The sequence below is a fragment of the Apteryx rowi genome, unplaced genomic scaffold (assembly GCF_003343035.1).
Source record: "Apteryx rowi isolate R43461 unplaced genomic scaffold, aptRow1 scaffold_12, whole genome shotgun sequence".
In the NCBI taxonomy this organism is placed as follows: Eukaryota; Metazoa; Chordata; class Aves; order Apterygiformes; family Apterygidae; genus Apteryx; species Apteryx rowi.
Genome location: NW_020447419.1, coordinates 5,157,411 through 5,177,685, shown reverse-complemented (window position 1 = coordinate 5,177,685; position 20,275 = coordinate 5,157,411). Strand labels below are relative to the sequence as shown.

General features: G+C 38.7%; 1 protein-coding gene across 1 annotated transcript in view; it reads right to left on the bottom strand.

Moving 5' to 3' along the window:
• The window catches only part of PARD3B (par-3 family cell polarity regulator beta), a 411,041-nt gene that overhangs the window by 289,391 nt on the left and 101,375 nt on the right, over nt 1-20,275 (bottom strand). Inside the window, exons 3-4 of the mRNA XM_026088114.1 lie at nt 3,832-4,003; nt 3,472-3,531 (exon numbers count right to left, since the gene is read on the bottom strand). Of these exons, the coding sequence (XP_025943899.1) occupies nt 3,472-3,531; nt 3,832-4,003 (232 nt within the window). The remainder of the gene's footprint in view (nt 1-3,471; nt 3,532-3,831; nt 4,004-20,275) is intronic.

The window sequence follows — 20,275 nt, the reverse complement described above, 5'->3', positions numbered from 1 at the left end:
ACAGGACTGAAGATAACACTGCTACTTCTCAAAAAAATAGGGATATTGGGTGTGCAAAAGTACACATGACATGATCATTAGCGCTTCATCTACACCTGAAGGCACGAGAGCAGGTTGCAACAGCTAACTCTGACTTCTCCTGCAGAGAGGAAGAGTGAACTGTAGGAAAAGGGCTGGTTCATTGCGTCACCATTTTGGTAACCAGGATTAATAGAAAAACAGGATACAAAACTCACTCCCAAATTGAGACTTTTATATCTAATGGAAGTAAATGACTCGGATTCCCTCCGTAATTTCAGCCCTGAACATCAGACACTGCAGTAAAGCCYTTCCAGCGCCGCTTACTTTGAGGTCCGAATTCAGACTGTGTTGGCCACAACACCCGAGAGTCCAGTTCTCTGCGGGTGCGCTGCAAAGACCAGATGCCAGTATTTCACCTCATGTTACGGACACAACAAATAGTGTATTAACTAATGGCATAATTCATTCCTCTTAAATTTATCACCACAAAAACCCATACCCACAATTTTACCTGCTGCTGGAACACCGAATTAGCTTGAAAAGTGGAAATGCATTAATTTCAGGAAAAAAAAAAAAAAAAAAAAAAAGCTGAGTTATGACCTGAAAGGTTGTTAGGAGGTACTAGCTAAGTATTAAGAAAATAATTCTATAAGAAATAAAATAACAAATACACACTTTTTTTGCCCTAATGTTTTGCCAGTATGTGGAAGCAATAAGATCTAACGTACTTTTAACTTTCAAGTCAAATACAGGACTTCCTTAAACAAATAAACAAACATGAAAAAAAAAACCCACAAAACCCCCTCACCCTAGCACATTTTCAAAGTTATGAATGATTTACTTACTCTTTTTACTTTTAACTAMATAATGGAAAAAGTATGCTCTCAGACTCAAACTGATTAATATGTAAAGCGTATAATCACAAAAAGTGAAAGAGTTAACCAGGTACCAAAGAACAATTTTCCCCCTTTTCTCCATCTCTAGGCAAGTAAAGGCTTTAACACCGGGTATAAGAAACAATTAGCTTAGCTGGATCAAATACACAATTTTCTAAGAGGAAAAAGTTTGAAGGCAATCTCTTAATGTCTTTTCTAAAATCTATGTTAATTCTCTCATGTTTGAGAATGATAACATTTAGTTTTACATGCATCAAGCTCTAAATATTCTCTGGGTAGATCACCAGAAATACATTGGTCATGGATAAAATGGTGGATCTCGTTTCATTACCTACAAAACATTCAAATAAATTAACACGCACAAAATTGTTCTATAGTCTGGCCACTTATTTTAACAATGGATTCCCTATATTCAATCCCTAAAGCCATTCTGTAAAAACACTCTCTAAAAGGCCAAGAAAATGACAGCTTTTGAAATACAGCTCTGCTGTAGAAAGTTGCAACATTTAAAAAGAGTTTTCTTCTCAGACTTGCTTACTATGTACATTTGATCTCATCATTGTTCTCAAAGTAATAAAAGCTTTTTTTAAATTTACTTCTGCTAGCAACACTGAGTCAATTCCATAATTACATGGGGAGCTGGACTACTGTTCATGCATCAGTGATAATGATGCAACCAAATTCTCCTTCTATTTTTTCGTTTACTTTTCAATTTGCCTCTAGTGGAATTAGGGGCATAATTTAAGGTCTGTGAACTTGCACTGGAAAGGTAAAGGTAAAACTTTAGACTAAAGAATTGTTATAATCAGTGATGCAAAATCCAGAAGAGAAAGGAATTAAGTTTCAGAGCCCAGATTGAGTTTGCAGGATTGACAGGTATAAAATCTTTCATTTAACTTATAAAATAAGACAATCTGAAAGAGAAACACTGAGACAAATGCTCTGTTTTAAGAGGCAAGCATTCATTTTAACTTCAAATGCATATTACTACTGCACTGAAAACGAAATAGAACCCTAATTAGCTGCTCTTCTCGTGCTATATTTAATCTCCTTTAACTTCTGTAATAGAAGSATTCCATAAATGCCATGAAAACTGAACCATCAGGTAGCTTACTGGTGAGACCAAGGGCATGAGCATTTAACTTAACTCTTTCACATAAAACTGCATGAGGCTGAAATACTGAACCAAACTTGTATATAATAGCAGGCTAGATAAACCACATTTACCAATTTTTTTTTTTTTTTTTAAAACATGCTTCTGAGATACATGGAGAACAATCTTTACCTTCCAAAACACACTAAATTGTGTTTACACCATGTTATTTAAAAATATGCAACAGAAAGTGGCAAACCATTCAAACATAGGACCTTTAGCCACAAACTTTTCCATACTTTGTGCATATCAAACACACCACTCTTAAATACATACAAGTTATGTCATGAGTAAAGTCTTTTCCTGAGGTTTTAAGTATGAAACACTCCTGTATGTCACAGAAACTAGAAGCAGTTTTTAAATGACTTGTTGGACCAGAAATTTGAATCCAAAAATTTTCATGAAATTCAGTTTTGAACATTTTCTACAACAGGCACAAAATCCAGCAGGAACTTCTGTTAAAAGTGAAGTTACACAGCCTCGTCCAGCAAGCTTTAGTAGAAAATTTATTCTAATTTTTTAATCGGCCTCTTCCTTTAAAAATGCAATTAAAATAAACAGACTACTGAACGTTCAATTTCTGAAGTCATAAACAGATTACTTCTACAGCAAGAGGAGCACGCAGAGACATAAGGCTCCATCCTTATCCCACCTGCTCACACTCCGGAGTTTTATTGCACACCGTTACGAGGCTGCCAGCAACACTCACGAATATTGGGTGAATTCAGGACACAGAGATAATCCAAGTTCTTAACTTTTATGGTTCAAGCCACATCACTGATTTTATCATGCAATTTGGGCATGCAGACCTTTGGCAATGACCTCTCGGGGAAAGCAGAGAAGCCTTGCTGAACATCATTCATTTGCTAAACACTGTCAGGGTACTACTGCTTTACAGCTAGACAGTAAGGGGATTCACCTTCAGTCTGTTTTCAAAAGCTTCTCTATCTAGTATCTAGGTGACAGCTTAGTCCGCTCTCAGTCCAAAAAAGTATTTCAAACTGCTTTGTGTCCAGCATACAGGACTAGCTCGTCATAAGTTGAAACCAGTCTCTGAACTCTGGTCTTCCAGGCATGCTGTAACAACACAGGGAATCAGAGTTGCAGCACATCACATAGTGCCCTCTGATATAAAAGGGAATTAAGCAGAAACCTCTCCTAATCACAGTCTGCTCACCTGGAAGTCAGATAAGCTACTAGACTCTGCTACTCAGTTGCTTCAAAGGAAAAGAGTTAAACTGCTTGCAGTATCTCCCTCTTTCTACCTTCCAACCCCAAAACACCAGACTAGCTCAGACAACTGGGAAAAGTGCTTGCAAGCAGCAGTTTCACACTCATTGAACCCATGGTCCTCAACAAAATTGCTGTTTTTTTCCCAACGACTTCATAATTTTAAAATACCTTGCATAGGTGTCATCTCTTCTGCTCTCAGATTACAGTGAAGACTCGCCTGCAATCTACCTGGACAAAGAAAGGAGAAGAAAGAGGCCCCAGCTGTACGGATGGGCTTAACATCCAGTGAGATGCAAGGCTCAGGTGCAYGCTTGCCATGTCCACTTTCAGTGTTCGGCAACAACTTGTTAAAAGCCCAGCTTTTGCCATAAAAATTATCCTCACTGAATTCTGAGGTAAATGATGGGGTGCTACAAAATTATTCTATAAATACATAGAACTGCACCATAGATACACTAAGAAAAGAAGAAAGGGAAGAAAGAAAATATTAGATGTTGGTCAAAAAATTAAATGGTAAGATATACATACCTAGTTTCAGGGCAGAAGGAGTCACTTCAATCTCACCACCAATAGGTTGGAAGGCAGCCAGCTGAGTGGCCACCTCCATCTCAAAAGGGTCTGGGCTGTTTCTGTCCGTCAAAGTGCCATTGGTGCCATCAATCTTATGGTGAGGTTCTTGTTCATCATAAACAGCAATCAGCTATCAAAACAAAAGATAATACAGTTGGCATATTTCAAGTATTTATTTTTTAAAAAGCAAATCTAATCCTTTAAGGGACTACCAAAATATTGATCATATTTGAAAACAGCTAACAAAAACCATATACATTCAGCAAAGCATATGCATTTGTGTTTAAACACATTGAACTCAATGCGACTCAAGTATACACTTCAGCACTGTCCTGTGCTGAAGGCACGCTTTTCTCAGAGTTAGCATGCTATGATTAGTTAGCATCTTACGTTGCTTAAAATATTTAGATTTGAAAACGCTTAAGAACACAAAACAAATTAATTCTTTGGGGGTGGGGGATGGTTATGTTTTAAAATTTTGATGCTACTGACTGACCCACTGGGACTGACTGACTGACCTAAACATGGAAGTTGTATTGAGCGAGCAGATACAACTTTTAAGTACGTTATAATTATATTCCAAGGATAAACCATTTCCAGCATGGTGACAGAGTAYAGAGTCTCCCTAATACCCCAGCCTATGCCTGTTTTAGATCAAATTAACCTGGCTTTTTACAAGAAACTTCCTCTTGGTCCCTAATACAAAGTGATCAGATAATATGCATCAGATAAAGCACTACCAGCAACTATCTCAGTTATGTGTGGTTAGATGGAAATTGCTGTTACAGTTCCTAGATCGGGGGGTGTGTGTGTGTGAATTCCCAATGAATCTAAGCAAATCAGAAGACTCACGGCTCCCAGCAAGCCAGAGAGCTGGCACCTGGCAGCCCACGCCAAGAGGACAGGAGACAACAGCAGCCATTCAAGTAGTTTTCCCACCTGCCACCCTAAATCTAAGCAGCACAGTTCTCCCATGCTGGGCAGTAACTTTCAGTAACTTTGCCTACTTGGCACAAGATGACTTCTTCATCTTAGGGGGTTCATTTATGACACTTTTTCTGAACTCCTTCTCATTTACTAAAAATTTTATTTAGCTCATGCTGAATTTAAAAAGACTACATCATACACAAATTGTTAAGCAATGTTAAGATATCTGTATAAAACAAGTTTAAAGGGTTGATTTACTTCTCTCTCTCTCTCTCCCCTCGCTCTCTCATTTTTAAGGTACATGTACACACTCTATAAAGTTATTAATGCATCAAATCTCCTCCGACACTCCCAAGACATGTCAAAAAACCACATCCTGCGAGTAGCAGTGTATTGAAACAGAGACAAACACTTAAAGGAACTCATTTGCCTAAGGGAAGAAATGAAAGTATGAGAGGGAAAAAAGAAGGAATATGAAGAGAAAAATCCTGAAGTGTTTCTAAGGAAGAAATCGACATTTTCTGGTCTTCCACTCATTTATAATTTGGTTGCTAGAAATGTGTCAGTTCATATTTATGAAGGCATATTTCAGAGGGACACAAAACCCCTTAAATAATCTGGTAGAAAGCCTGCTCTCCTCTTCCGTCTGGAGCCTGCTTCCTTTCCATCGCCACACGAATAGCTCTTACCACATACAATTTGTTCGGTATTTTCCAAAGCTTATGGGAGAGATTAATTCCAGTAACAAAGACAACTCTCTTTGTACTTTATTACTGCATTACAAGGGAACTACCCAGGTACTCACACCGCATTCATCACCAGACCATCACTAGGCCTCACGACTACAGAGAGCCAAAAGGGGGGTTGACAGCCAGACGCAGACGGAACTACAGAGTCTTTCCCTGTTTGGTTTTAAATGACTGCTAATGTTGACCTTACGGAAAAGCTGATTCTGTACAAATCTGTAAGACTTGAAGTCTATCATGATTCAAGAAGTTTCACAACTGTGGCTCACCCCTACAAAGGTTTTTTCCCCTCTCAATCTCACTTTTTCTGTGGAAACTTAATTTCTGACAAAGTAGTTGTTACCACAGAAGAGAAAACTTGATACTGTGTAAGACCAGCCTGCTGAAAGCGCTGAAGATGGTAGTGGGATGTGAAATTCACTGGAGTGTTTGCAACGTAGAACAGAGAAAAGGGAGCCCGCTGTGACCTGGCGGTAACGCACACGTGAATTCGCCCGCTGTCCCAAGCGGGTTTCTCCGCAGTGTCATGCCCTAGCGCAGTGAATACTCCACGGCATCGCAGTACCTCACGCTTCCTGCCCCAGAACGTTGCAGAGGCCAAAAGCAGGGACTGGCTTAAGTAGGAACTGGACAAACTGATGGAAGAGTTCAGCAAGAACTATTAAACAGAAACATGCAAGCAACGCTTCAAATTCAAAAGCCCCGAAAACACATAGYAGTGAAAAAACAGAAAGGTAAAACAGCAGCGGATTTACTTTAGCACTACCTTATTCCTATATACTTCCAGTATGTGCCACTGCTTGCTAACAGAGACAAGTGCACTACTCTGACCCTGCACGGCCACTCTTGCAGGCTCACATATGTTATAATATTATTGCATACTGCACTGCCTGTTCAGGTTTCTAAACACTGTACGTTTCCCCTATTCTCCAAAAGATCAAATGAAGCATTAGCAGGAATGATAGTAGTAAATTATTTTAGCAAACAGAGGAATAAGAAAGACCACAGGCAGATTTCTGATGTCTGAGATAGGGTAGCTCACCTACCAGTCAACAGAGAGGCAAACTGCATTTTTGCTATATGCCAATAATTTCACTGGCTCCCCAAGAACCAACAGGTTCCCAAGAAACAGCAGCTGCCTTGACAGCCGGTCAGAAATGAGCTTGGTTCGGGCAATGAGGCATGCAAAAAAGAAAAAAAAAAAAAAAAAAAATCACAGTGACCAGAAGTGAATAGAAAACCCAGTTCTTCACTTTCATAATTATATCGAAGAGTTACAAACTATTTGGAGACTGTTTCAGTTCTGAACATTAAAGTGGTTCCAGCTCCTATTCACCTATCAAGCAAATTCAGCATATTGAGATACTCATGGCAGCTCCTCTCCTCCAAACCCCTGCAGCAGAGCCAGGAAAGACCACACACCCGCACCCCGATGCGGACCCGCTCCAGCGCTCCGTTCCCCAGTTCGCCTTGGCGCTGGCGGGGCGCAGGACAGGCCGCTGCCGCGGACCCTGCTGGGGACAAGGGTGCGGGGTCGGAGGCGGCAGAAAGGGTCTCTGCTGCGGCCGCGGGAAGATGCGTCGGAGCTGAACCGCAGCGGCCTCCCGCCCRACGTGGGGCAGAGCTGTTTCTTACTGCTGTCACTCCTCGACCAGCTTAAGTGAAAAGCCTGCAGTTCCCTAGTCTACACCTAGGCACTATTTTGACAGATTAAAAAAACAAGGAAAATGTATTTCTTTATGGTATGGAACACACCATCAATTAAGTAACATGACCTAGATTTAAACTCCCTTTTTTACAGTGTGCAGAAAGGAAATATTTCAAGTACCACATATATTGGTAACTGAAAGATTTAATGTCTTTCCTCACCAATGAAATAAACAGTCATTTATTTTCTAAAATGTTTATTCAGGAGGGAACTACTCAAGACTGCAGTTACCAATAAGGTTCTCCTGTAGCAATTCTAACATTATAAATATGCTACTGATCAATCAAAACATCATAAATATCAGCTTCAGGCTTTCAAAGGGAATGAATACAATTAAGGTTATGTAAATCAGCTATTCAAAAATAATTGTAGTAATTGACTTCTCATTTTCAATATGGAAAATTCTTTAATTGGAACAGATTGAGCCTCTCCTGACACAAGAGAAAACATCTTCAAGATGCATTAAGAAATCCCATACAAATATATTACAAAATACTCTTTGCAATACTAGTTTATCCTCTACTAATATTTATAAGCGTTGAGAGTTAGGTAGGTCAGCTTTTTTTTTTTTTTTAAACACATCAAGATATTACTCTATAAATTTGTAAACTACCTAAGTTATCCCATTACCCTATTCAGATGTTATATGCTTGCTGTATTTAAGCACTTCAGTTTTCTACAAGTTATTTAAAGAACATATCACTATTTGCCAAAGATATCGGTATTTCTGTATAACTGAAATGGTAGCAACACACTTTGTTGTGATTTTTATTAAAAGGTGTTAGACTTCAACAAACTACCTAGACAATTAATAAGTTATCAAAACTCAGCACTTCTCCATGTTGTTTTAGGTTACTAAAACCCACCATYACTTGTATTTACATAGTCACAATATAAGACAGCAACAATGAACAGTTTATTTTATTAGTATTTTTGTTGATCATAAATGTGACAAAATTATTACAAGGCAATTTAGTAAGGTCAAATTTTAATTTTGCATGGTGTCCAACRGTTCAGCTCTTTCAATATTTTATTGATATTCCAATTATGGAGCCTACAGAAAAGTAAAACAAAATTACACAAAAATTAAATGACTATATTCCCAAACRTATAGAGCAACACACATGCATTCAGTTAACATTAACTCTCATTAAAATAAATAAATAAATAATTAAAATAAAGAGATAAACAACAACAGAGAGGCAAATGATGTTCTGGGGTAAAAGAGACTGAAAACAAAGCAGCATAATGTTTCACCTACGGAAATCATTGGCCACTAAGATGCCGAAAACCAATGGAATGTTTCATTTAAAAATCCAGGTAAGATAAAGTGTTCTGTATCCCTGTTCTCATATGAAACAGCACATTTTCCAAGGGCTGTCAGTCCTTCCAAACCTAGTTACACCCTACTCCATAGCATAACCTTTAGCAATTTTGTTTTCACCCCATTTGTATGCAGATACAGGCCTACGCTCTGAACATACAGCTGGCATATATACATTGCAACCATTTTCACTATGTACTGGAATATGTATCATACACACAGGAGGCAATAACAAAGTCGTCCCTCCAAACTAGAAYTGCAACTGTTTCAAATGTTAATTAAGCACAATTAAATGTAAATAAATTTGTAGAGTTTCAGAATTTCAAAGAAAAACAAATTATCACCTTTGAACGAATGCAGAACTTCGCAAATCTTGTTCTAAAGCACTCATCTGCAAAATCAAAAACAACTAGCTTTCTGTAGCCCTGTATACCATTTTAAATAAAAGTTTCATAATTATTTCTCTTTTCAAACTATGCTTTTAACAACTAGTTTACTGTTAACAAGGTTAAAAGCCATACATTTTAATAGCTTTTTTAGGCTGAATTAGAGAATAGACATCACTACTTCCTTTCCAACCCCAAACACCATGGATGTATGCAAGGTACTGAGAGAGAAACGATAAAATGAAAGCTTGCTCACAACTAAATTACTCAGCTTTCAACTACTGTCAAGATAAAAAAAACCTTAGAGAGACAAAATTTCCAGTTGCAGGCTAGCATCAGTACACGATTCAATAGGTGAGATTTTCAACAATGGGAAGGAAAATTTGAAAGACAAAAAGGAGTTGAACATCCAACTTGTAGTAAATTTTAAGTTGGATGGAAAAATTGTCGTCTTACTCAGCTTTTCCACATTCACAATTATTTTTTTTATATTTTCCCCTCACTGTGGACAAAAAAAGCTAGTAAAAAGTTCCAGCTTTGTTTAGACGTGTTTGCTTCAGTACTGATGCTTCCTGTTCATGATTGCAAATGTTCATCAAAATAAGACCCTTTAATTTTTTAACCATATCTGTATTCCTGACAGCCAGTGCTCCTGTGGGAGTGATTATTACTTATAAAAAGGATGTTGAGAATTTTCTTTCTTTTTTTCTTTTCACAGGAAGCACTCCCATCTCAACAAAGACCTGTCCAGCGGGGCAAATTAAAAGCTCAATAACTTTTTCATTGAACTTCGTGACCTACAGAGAAGTGATGGCTCAAGTTACGACAGAAAACGAAGTTCAGCACAGAATCACATTACCTCTTTGTCAGGTATGTGCATGGGCAAATAAAAGATAAAAGCCCATGGATACCAAATTCAGGGATCAGAGAGCAAGGCAGCAACACACAGTGCTTCTATACGTAACGTGCTCATGTCAGAATACAGYGAAGTTTGAAATCAAAAATAAGATCAGGACGATTTAAACTCTCCCAGCTGTTATGCCCCTGCAAAAAAACAGGCCCACAACACCAGCTGGAGGAAGGCTGCAGTTTGATGACCTCCGTGTGACAGATGCACAGAGGGACAAGAGCCCCTGTCTTTTCCTTTCCRGGGGCAAGGTGCTTTGGGCCAGGACAGTTCTTCACTGCCTCCCTTGGAGGCACTCAAGCACCCGCACAAGACAGAGGCAAAGTTACCTCTTCAGACAGCTGTTTGCATCAGGCTAACTTAATTTCACAATCAGACATCTATTTGAGGCAGCCATGGTCTGACTTTCCTCCTTCCCCAACCACTTGTTTCTACTCCTTCTTCACACAAGCACTAGGATCTTGCTAGATCCATGATGAGCTGGTTCAGGCAACTAAACCAGGCAGAAAACCTGCTCTGAATCTTTCGGCTCCTCAGGCCCCACAAAGCATCCCAGCACAGGGTACAGCAAATGCTAGGGCTAGCCCAGGGAACCAGCATGAATGAGAGGGGCAGTCTGGAGTGGGATCACCTCTTCCAACATTAAGTACCATTAATATTCCAGCTGAGCTGATCAAACTGCATCCTCAGCCTCACAAAAGCAAATTTATGTCAACACATCACTGAGTCAACACCTCCTCAGACTACCACAGCTTTTCATCTTCCAGTTATTGCATATCTCTGCATTGGTTAACCAAGTTGGACCACTGCTTGCATCACAGCTTCCACAAGGTGACAAGAAGCACATTGAAGAATGCGTGTATATGTTCATATCACAAAATCTGAACACAGCATCAAGGACGTTTCTTCAGTTTTCTTAAGGAGTTCATATTCTAACAAACTCTTCTACGGGCTCAGGTTATACTTTCTATTTCTGCCCATAAAGGGACAAAAACACTTTAGAACAAGGCAGTGAAAAATATTAAAATGCACCACATCTTGAATGAAAAATTTCATAAAGTCACTGTGGAACCTCTTCCAGAGCTCCACAAACTCATTAACATAAAATCAAATTTTAATATATTAGTTATGAAAGACTCCCAATCAAATGGTTGAAAGATGAAAGTCTGGCAATAGTACAACATAGACAGAACTAATRTAATTAGGGCACCTCAAAAATGGACAAAAGTGTTGTTTAATTTCGCAGCYTTCCTGGAGCTCTACAGTCTTTCTTCAGTGTTCTTTCAAGGTATTCTTCCGGCATATACTGGTAAGCATTTGAAATGAGATTCCTTGCATAATAGAGTTTGTCTTGGAATTCCTTTAACTTAAAATAAAGGCTGTCAAGGAAAAGTACCAATATACACACCATATGGCAGCCTTCATTCACACCTACACATGAAAACAAATTACAAATACATTACACGAAAACTATGGTGATTAGCCCATCTTGTTTACCTACATGCCACAACTACACCAAAGTATCTTCCAAAGACCTGACATTTTTCTGATTCTTATTATTCATATTTCTTTTGGTATGACCTAAAGGTAGCCAAGAACAACACCCTACAGTACACAGCGCAAACACTGGTAATCTCTGTTCTCAAATGTTTTCAATCTATGCAAGGCAAATACAGAGAAAGAAGAGAAAGAGCATACCTAAGGAGACACCAGACCCAGCCTAATCCCCCACTCTTTTCAGGGAAAGGGAAAGGATAGCACTGCTGGTATGGAGGGATCTCTGACCCAGGCGACAACATAGCCCCACAAGCAGTTGTTTTGGCACAACCAAATGGACTGAGCAGAGGCCAGAAATGAAGAACCACAGCGGAAATATCCGAGGCTAGGAGTGGCAGAGCCCTGCAGCTTTTAATTTGCTGAAGTGCCCAGGGCCACTGGAGGTCCTCGATACTGCCAAATGCTCCAAATATATGTATTTCACCCTAAATAGGCACATGACTTTTTAAAAGGGCCAGAGGTAATATTTTGAATAATGACTTTCTCAATAAAATAAGCTGAGCATTTCAAATTATAGTTAAACTGTAAAAGTTTGCCCAATACATAAGATACCAATTGCTTCCAGTCTCCACATCTTAATCGGCAGATCTCTTCCAACAAATTTGAGGTTCATCTTCTTACCCATCACTTTCCACGTCTAAAACCGATTCTACATGAAAAGCTAGCAATTTTTTTGTGTGTGAGACCAAAGCAAAACATATCCCTATCTTCCTATTACTTCACTGTAGCTGAACAGGCAAATTTTTCTGAACGGTTGTGGCAAAAACTCTACCTGATTGATGAGACCTTACACATTTGCTTTTTCCCGGCCAACCTATTCCTTCATTGGCACATGTGACTGTACTTCAAACAATGCAGCTGATTGGGTACTTAACATTGATATTTGTGGCAAAGTTTGATGAGCCTTTCAAGCGTGACTGAGATGTAATTTTTAAAGCCACTTAGTAACTACTTGAGTGCTGTTAYGGAGATCCATAGTAACAATACGGACGTCCCTTGAAGGTTGACTCTGGGTAGCTTCCCTGGCAGATATAAATGCTCATGCTAAAATGTCAAGTATTCATAATTATGATGGCAGATGCATAAAAACATAACACAAGCCTTATTAGGGTTGATTGAAGTAAATATACCAAAGGACATTTCTCCTTTCTTGTATAAGAAGATTCRTGTTCAATGCTATTTGTAGGCTGTCATACTCATTATGTTTTCATGTGAAATGCCTTCTGAGTTTTGCTAGATAAGAAATGCCCTTTGTTTTTATTCTTCCTCTATCCAAGTAAAAAAAAAAAAAAAAATGGAAGAAAGACAGTAAAATGCAAGATTGATTATTTCCTTTCTGTTTACCTTGAAGCCAAGTACTTTCACCTATACGGACTGTACAGATGACAAGCTGATTTTGGACAGTCTGTTTAAAATAGCGCTGTAAAATATAGTTATTTATACCAAAGACTGTATTAGTTATTATAAACATGCTTGTCAAATGCACTTACTGTAATCTATCTTTGAAAAGCTAAAGTTTACTGTGCCATGGCATGTGAAATAAGTCAGTTTATCCTTAGAAAAGGGAAGCGATATCACAGTTACTATATTGTGGGCAAGTGTTGATAAATGTTCACTTTCATAAAATGAATTAGAGTCTGTTATCTAATTTAAAACAGTACTTTGATGCTAAATTAACAGTTTAGCCCAATTCCATAGGCGAGCCTCCTATGGCATGCACTATAAAAGCAAGCCAGCTAACAATACAAAACCGCATACAGGTAGAACAAAGGATCCACGATAACAAGCAATATTCTTAGCCACAGAGGGACAAGTGAGCCAACGGGGCAGAAAGGCAGATGAAGAGGGCCCAAGCTGCTCCCAGTCCCCGCTGCACCATGAGCAGCTCGGGTAGCCCGTTTCTGCTTTTGCAGGCACCTTCCCTTTCAGAACTATTCAGCAGCCCTYGCCAGTAAACTGCACTCTCTCTTACTGACCAAGCTGGGAGAATAAACTGAGCAGCCCTTGGACTCATAACGCTCTTCACTGCCAGAGCTTTTCAACAAGCTTTCTAAGGAACCCTAAGCAAGAACAAAGAAGCACTAATCAAGCCAGGACAGAACCGCGAGAGGGGGTGGCAGGCATGGGCGTTCACACTTGTTAGCACCCGCACTACCCTCAGCCTTTCTTTCCAGTAGTTTCCTTCCCAGTCCACTCATACCCGTCTCTACCTACTTTTCGACATGTCCACATGTGTGCTTGTGGCCTGTTAACTCTCCCCAAATCCCCACTAACTGGCTGTGGTCCTCTAGGATGCCATTTAAGGTGGAGGGAACACTTCAGGGCTTTGTAGAAAAGAGGTAGAGGCTGAGGTGGGAACAAGCAAGGGGCTACTCCCTGCTCCCATCTTCCCCCATCCAGTCACATCTGATCCGAATGTAGGAGCTCACAGGACAGAAACAGAGCTGGGAAAAAATGAGATTAGGGAACCCTTTGCCCATTTCTGACCGACTTGTCCCAAATGCTCTGTTTATGACCTGCCTTGGCTACATATGCTTGAAGAAATCATTGATCTTCAGTACTCTGCCAGATCTACTTTCAGTACCAATAATTTTTACTTGTTCTCTCTTTTTTTTTTAAATCTCTCAGCTGCATACAACGAACACAAATTTAAGAAAGCAGAGCCCCCAAGGTGGCTTGCTAAGCTTCAGCTTATATTCATATCTGAAAATTCCCAGAAATTTAAAACAAACTGCAGTAAAGAGACATTATATCATTTCAGCAAGATCAGAACATATAATTGAAATTTCTAAGTATTTGCACGGCTCTTCATATACAAAGCAATAATTTATGATGATAAAAACCACTATGTATCTGCAACTAAAAAATTAAACTTTGATATGTATTCCAGATTCCATTCCAAGTTCAGCTTGTTTTTCATCTGGGCCACTAGGTCCTCTTCTGCAAATCTGCTTTACGTCTGTAGATGCAACCAGTCTCATTCAACTCAACTCAGTAACTTCAATTAAATCAATTAGATTCAAGGTGCTGAATGAATAAACAAAACCCAAATCAATGTCCACCAAGCTACTCTTTTTTCTCTCCCACTGTTCTGACAGTATATATCAGGTGCAAAAATACAGTTTTTCCTTTGGCCATATTTACCCAACCACAGCGTATGAATTTGCTGTTTGTTTTTTAATGGCTTAGTTTTTTGTTTGTTTGTTTTTTGTTTTTTTAAAGAAGAAATTAAGGGATGAGGGGATGACATATAGGGAGTAAAATAAGAGAAATGTAAAGAATACTTTAATTGTAAAATCCATCAGAAAGTATAAAACCATCTGTACAGCATAACACACATGACAACTTTCATTAGTATAGACAGGCTTGATAAATCTTGGGATGTTGCCACATGTCATACAGTTCTCATTCTGTGTTTCTGTCTATGCAGAAAAACATTCAGTATTTACAACTGCCAAGAGTCCTATTCTTACCGATGCCTAGTTTAGTGAGGCTGCATTATTTGCCCCATCTCTGACAGTTTATATGTCAGGTTCCAGAAACGTAAGAGCAAGCTTCTAAAACCAGTTGTCATTGTGATGAGGAAAGGGCTGTCTCTAATGATAAGTTAACACTATCAATCCCTACTAGTTTGTTATTAATTCTGTCAATAAATGGTATTCCTAGGGGTTTCTAGTACATTACAATAATACACATATACCCCTTTGGAACAACAGAAAATAAATACTTCTACCTTCTTTGCAGAGTGTCCTAACTTTCCAAACAGTTAGGACACTTTATGCTTCAGAACAGTAAGCATACCACAGCTGACCTTGACCTAAAGTAAGTACGTTCCTAAAATAAGCTCCTAAATGTCATGATTCTTTTACACAAAAAATCTGAGAAGCAGGGAGAGGGAGGAAAACCAGGAGAGGGAAGAAGAGAGAAGATGAATAGAAGTGCAAAAGGAATGTCACCAAAATCCTCAAAATTTACTTAGTAATTGACTTGTTCACATAGTTGGTGTTACCATACTCACTAATGAAAGACCACAAAGTCAGACGTTGCCACTCACAGTAGAATTATGGGCTGTCTGTTTTCTGGGAGTGGGGGTTGTTTGTTTGGGAAGGCAAACCAGACTAAGGAGGCTACCACAACCGAAGAAGAAACCTTCTATCAAGTTATGCTCTCCTAGAACATCAGTGAGACACAAAATAATGAAACATGCAGAAGCTTTCAGAGAAGTGTGGTGGTTCCAAACACTTCAGCTCCAGAGATAGACATGCTCAAGTGAGCTATCAGAACAGAAGGACTAGAAAAAAATATTTTGACTTGACATCTTAATGCACCATTACTTTGAAAACAATGAAACTCAAAGTAAAATTTCCAGAGATAGTCACAGCTCCGGCAATAACAAAAAACCCCTTCAGTGACAATTACTCATTTCAGCAATCAGTTCATAACAGACATCCTACTGCTGCCTTGCTCATTATACTCCTTAAAAGAATGATCTACATGTTGCAAGTTTCAGTCATTTTTTACCCTAGCATTAGCTGCCCACAGCATAATTTCACAGTTAAATTTCTAAGTTTCTCAGTAAACGAATTAAATGCTGACATCACGCTCAAGATTCACAACAAAATTAAACATACTATTTTAAGGTTTTCCAGTTGAGAGGTGGAATTCAGAATATAACTGCCAAGAAAATGGTATTTGCCAGGTTAGTAACAGCTATGTATGTATCCATGTATGTTGTGTATCACTTGGATGTAAGTGTGTTTGCAAGCAAACAAGTTTTCACAAATGTACTCATCCTACTAACCGCACATTGGTACTTGCTATTCAGATATGAATGTGTCCTATTTAAACGCATAGGCAAAATAACAAACCTTCCAAACATGACAATAGGAATGTTCTTATCCTTAAGTGATATTACAATTGCCTTTGTTAGCTGGATTTCAAAACGCTCATTTATAARGCTGAATTTCAATGTCCTAAGTACTTGTTGGACAATTACTTGATGCAAAGTTTTGCAACGTTTAGCTATAAAAATGTGGACTACTAGAAGTCTCCCCTCTGAACAATGACAACTATCTTTATTGCAATGTTTTTTAAGGAGACTATCTTAAGACAAGCATTGAAAGAAAAGGAAACTGTTCTGTTGTACTGAATACAGTGTACAATACTGAGCATGCTTTCTTACCTATACTAATTAAGGTAAAACTCATATTAGTTAATAAAAATGCTGAATACATTTAACCAAGAAGTTGAATTCAGTTAGATTCATATYATTCAGTGAAATAACTTTTTTTAAATGATCCAAGGCCTTGCCTTTTTTTTCTTTTTTCTAAACGTCTTCATGCTTATGGCCTAGTTTAATTTTGACTATAATAGTTCAAATATTCTGCAAACAGTGACATGTCTTGAGAATAAATGACTTCAGACTATTTGGACCATTATTTGAAATTTTCCAATAGGATCTTTCAGAGAAGCTTGTTTATCTATTCTTGACTCTTGATTACAAATGATAAAGGGATTTATTCAGGAAAGCAAAGCATTTTTTTATTAAAAAGATTGTCAGAGTGAATTATATACCACTGTCCAAAAGGACATTCAACTACTCAAACAGTACAATAAGAGATGAATAAAATTCTTCCAGCTAAAAGAATATTCTCCCCAAACATTTCAATTTTCATGAATTAGGTTCAAATAGCTTGAATATCATCAAGCAGAAAAGTCATCAGGGCTGGAGTCACAAAAGCCTCAAGTATTTTAGCTTCCTCTAGAAAAATAAACATGAGTATTCCCCTCCCTATCCACTAAGGTCTCAGCAGACCCCGGTAAAAGGGAATTCGTGTTCTCCTAGCTTTACTATAAGCACCTGAATGGATTCATAGAAGACTCATATTTGCTTTTCCACTGCCACGTTGCCTTATTAACCGACATTATTCTAATCATCTGAAATAGGTGAATGTTCAAGTTGGTAGAAACTGCTAACAGCGTTATTGATTCACTTCTTTGTCTATGTTTATGAAAGATTTCTGCATGCGTTTCCTCTGGTAAAAGCACGAATACCCTATTAAGAAAGTGACATTCTTGTCCTCAGAATAAGTTTCTCCACCTATACAGTTGTCAGTTAATCTGTGGCTACACCAGACTGAATGGTCAGTCRTTTTCTCCAGGTAAACCTTATTTCCTTAACAGCATGCTACAGTTTAAGGCTTCCTAGGCTTTCCAAAAACAAAGAAAACGCACACAAAAATTCCTGACAAGATTACACGTGTGTTCATGCTGGCGTTATCCTCTATGCAAATTCTTTGCTTTCCAGGAGACAAAGTGTTTCTTCATAYTTTTACCTGAAACCAAATTTTGTGGGTCCTTATCCAACATAAAATAATTAGCTTTTCATTAGTAATTCAGCAGGACACACTCTGCAGAGCTCAACAATAGTGCTYAGGAAGGTTCCCAAAACAACTTCACTCTTGATTTAAAGATCCGGATGTCCAAAGTGCTTAAAAAAATTCACTCTGGAACAACGAATGGGAGTTGCACTTAGCAAACGCAAGGGCGTTGGCTATCCACTTTGACACAAATTAAAATGAGAAAGGTTTAGGAGACAAAAAAAAAAATCGCCTCTCTTCTCTCACACAGTTCCATCTTTCATAGCCACAAAGAGCTCTCTAAAAGTAAAACCAGGGCCACGTTCGGTCGGAGCCTGCAGACAGGTGCCCACAGCCCACAGAGGCAGGGCTCAGTTTGGTCTGCTCTTGCTCAGGGCTCTGTGGCATAGCAGCAACCCACCCCCAGAAAGCAATTTTCACAAGGCTTCCCCCAAAAGCGCAGGCAGCGCTAGCTGCATGCACTCCAGGTGCTCCCTGCGCACAGATTCAGAGGCTTCAGGGGAGCCGAGAAACAGAGCCGCCTCTTTCTCYGCGCACACTAGGAGAGCTAGAGTAGCGGAAGCTCATCTACCTTTCAGAGCTGTTARGAGGCAGAGGGGAATTTGCCAAATACCAATGGCACAGGATATTAAAACAGAAGCTATCATCATGGGTAGATAGAATAAGATTATTTTTTCCTCACAATTGCATTTGAAATTAGAATTAAAAGTAAGTTAGCCTAATAGAAGTCAAACGCAAAGTAATACTTGTGATAAGAGGCTTGTGGTCCAAACAACAGTTCTGGCCAAGTTTGTGGTAAAGATACAGTTGAGCTCTTTGCCTTTTCTTATCCACGCTGATTAAATTACCTGGGAGAAAAATAAGATTTTTAATCAAAAGGAAGCCTGCAGAGCTGTGTTTCTAGGCTGCTGACCCTTCCCACTATCAGCAGTTGACTAGTAACTAATTAGTCCTTGGCCTCTTGCCTTTCAGGACTTCAGTACAGGGAAGAGGCAAGGAAAGCAGGTCCATCCTCTTCCCCGGGCTCCAGGCCAAAGTCACTGCAATGGTTACTAGCGGGTTTCTGCTAGCCTCCTAGCTAGTTCTCACCTTGCTTGCTTGCAGACTCTACCAGTTACTCTAGTAACTGCTACAGCTTCAGCTGACCGGCAGAGCTCCTCGTCTTTGGACATGCCACCCCTTTCCACCAGGATTACAATCGGTTATACTGTTTCTGACCTACCCTCGAGTCGCCGCTTCACGGCATGGAGAGAGGTAGACCCTTGGGTCATCTGGAAGGTAATGTAAATTAGAGAAGAACAGTAATAGGATTCCACAGCCACCTCCTACCCTCCACAGAAATGCTCACAAGTAGCAGGTTTCTGTCAAAAGTTTTAAAGAAATTCACACTGTTGGACAGGGGAAAGCCTTGGGCTAAGCATGTGGAGCTAGAGTTTCCTGACGGGGCAAAGGATGAACTCCCGAGAGCCAAAGCTGACACTTTTGCTAAGAGTATATTCCCTTCACTTCAGTTTATCCAGGCTATTCAATTCAACAGTCAGCTCAAAGCAAAACCAATCACATGCGAACTGAAAAAGCAGAGAAGCTTGCTCATATTATTTTCTTACCGCCTCCAAATAAAAACTAAAGTGCTCCAGAAAAAAAATAAAACCACAAGGGCCGAACATTTAACTCCTAAACTTTGAAAGACTCTTTCTGGTCTCAACTATTCTATCATCTATACAGTCTACCATACATTATCTATAAACTGCTTCTGTTTAATATATCAGCTTTAAATACAAAACTCTTGATAAATTTCTTTTTAGGACACATCCAGAATGTTTGCCATTTTTTCTCAATTAAAACTCATTTTAGTTCTCTGCAGCTTTAATTGAACTTCAATTTCCAAAACTAGCTTGACACAAGCCATGAAAAAATTAATATTCTACTAAATAAGAACTGTCACTCAGCATTTCCTAAGCTAAATGTAAAAATCGAGACTCTGAATAAATGTATGTTAAGTATCATTGCATAAATATGCATATAATACATTTTCTTCATAAAAAAGTGTTAAGTTTAATGTAAAGATATTTAATTGCACATCAACATTTTAATCACGATCAACCATTGAAAATGAATAATTTTTTGTAATAAATTTAGAAATACATATAATTCATATCCAATTACTTTAAATACATTTCTTGTTCACTCCCCAGTTCAGAAAAAGGATGTAACCCCTACTAACTAGTATCTCAGGACATAACTGCTATTAACTACTAACATATTTTCTCTTCTGCAGTCAACACACTTGTTATGCTGGCAATGATATCAACCGGAGACCCCAGTTTCTTGTCCAAAGGTGCATCACTGAAGGTGTACCCACACTCAATCTTTTTTTCTTGTTATGCCATTAAAATATTCCACCCAATTAGAATGCAAATACAAAGAGATAGAGAAAGCATACAGAAAACTATTAACATTCAAAGAG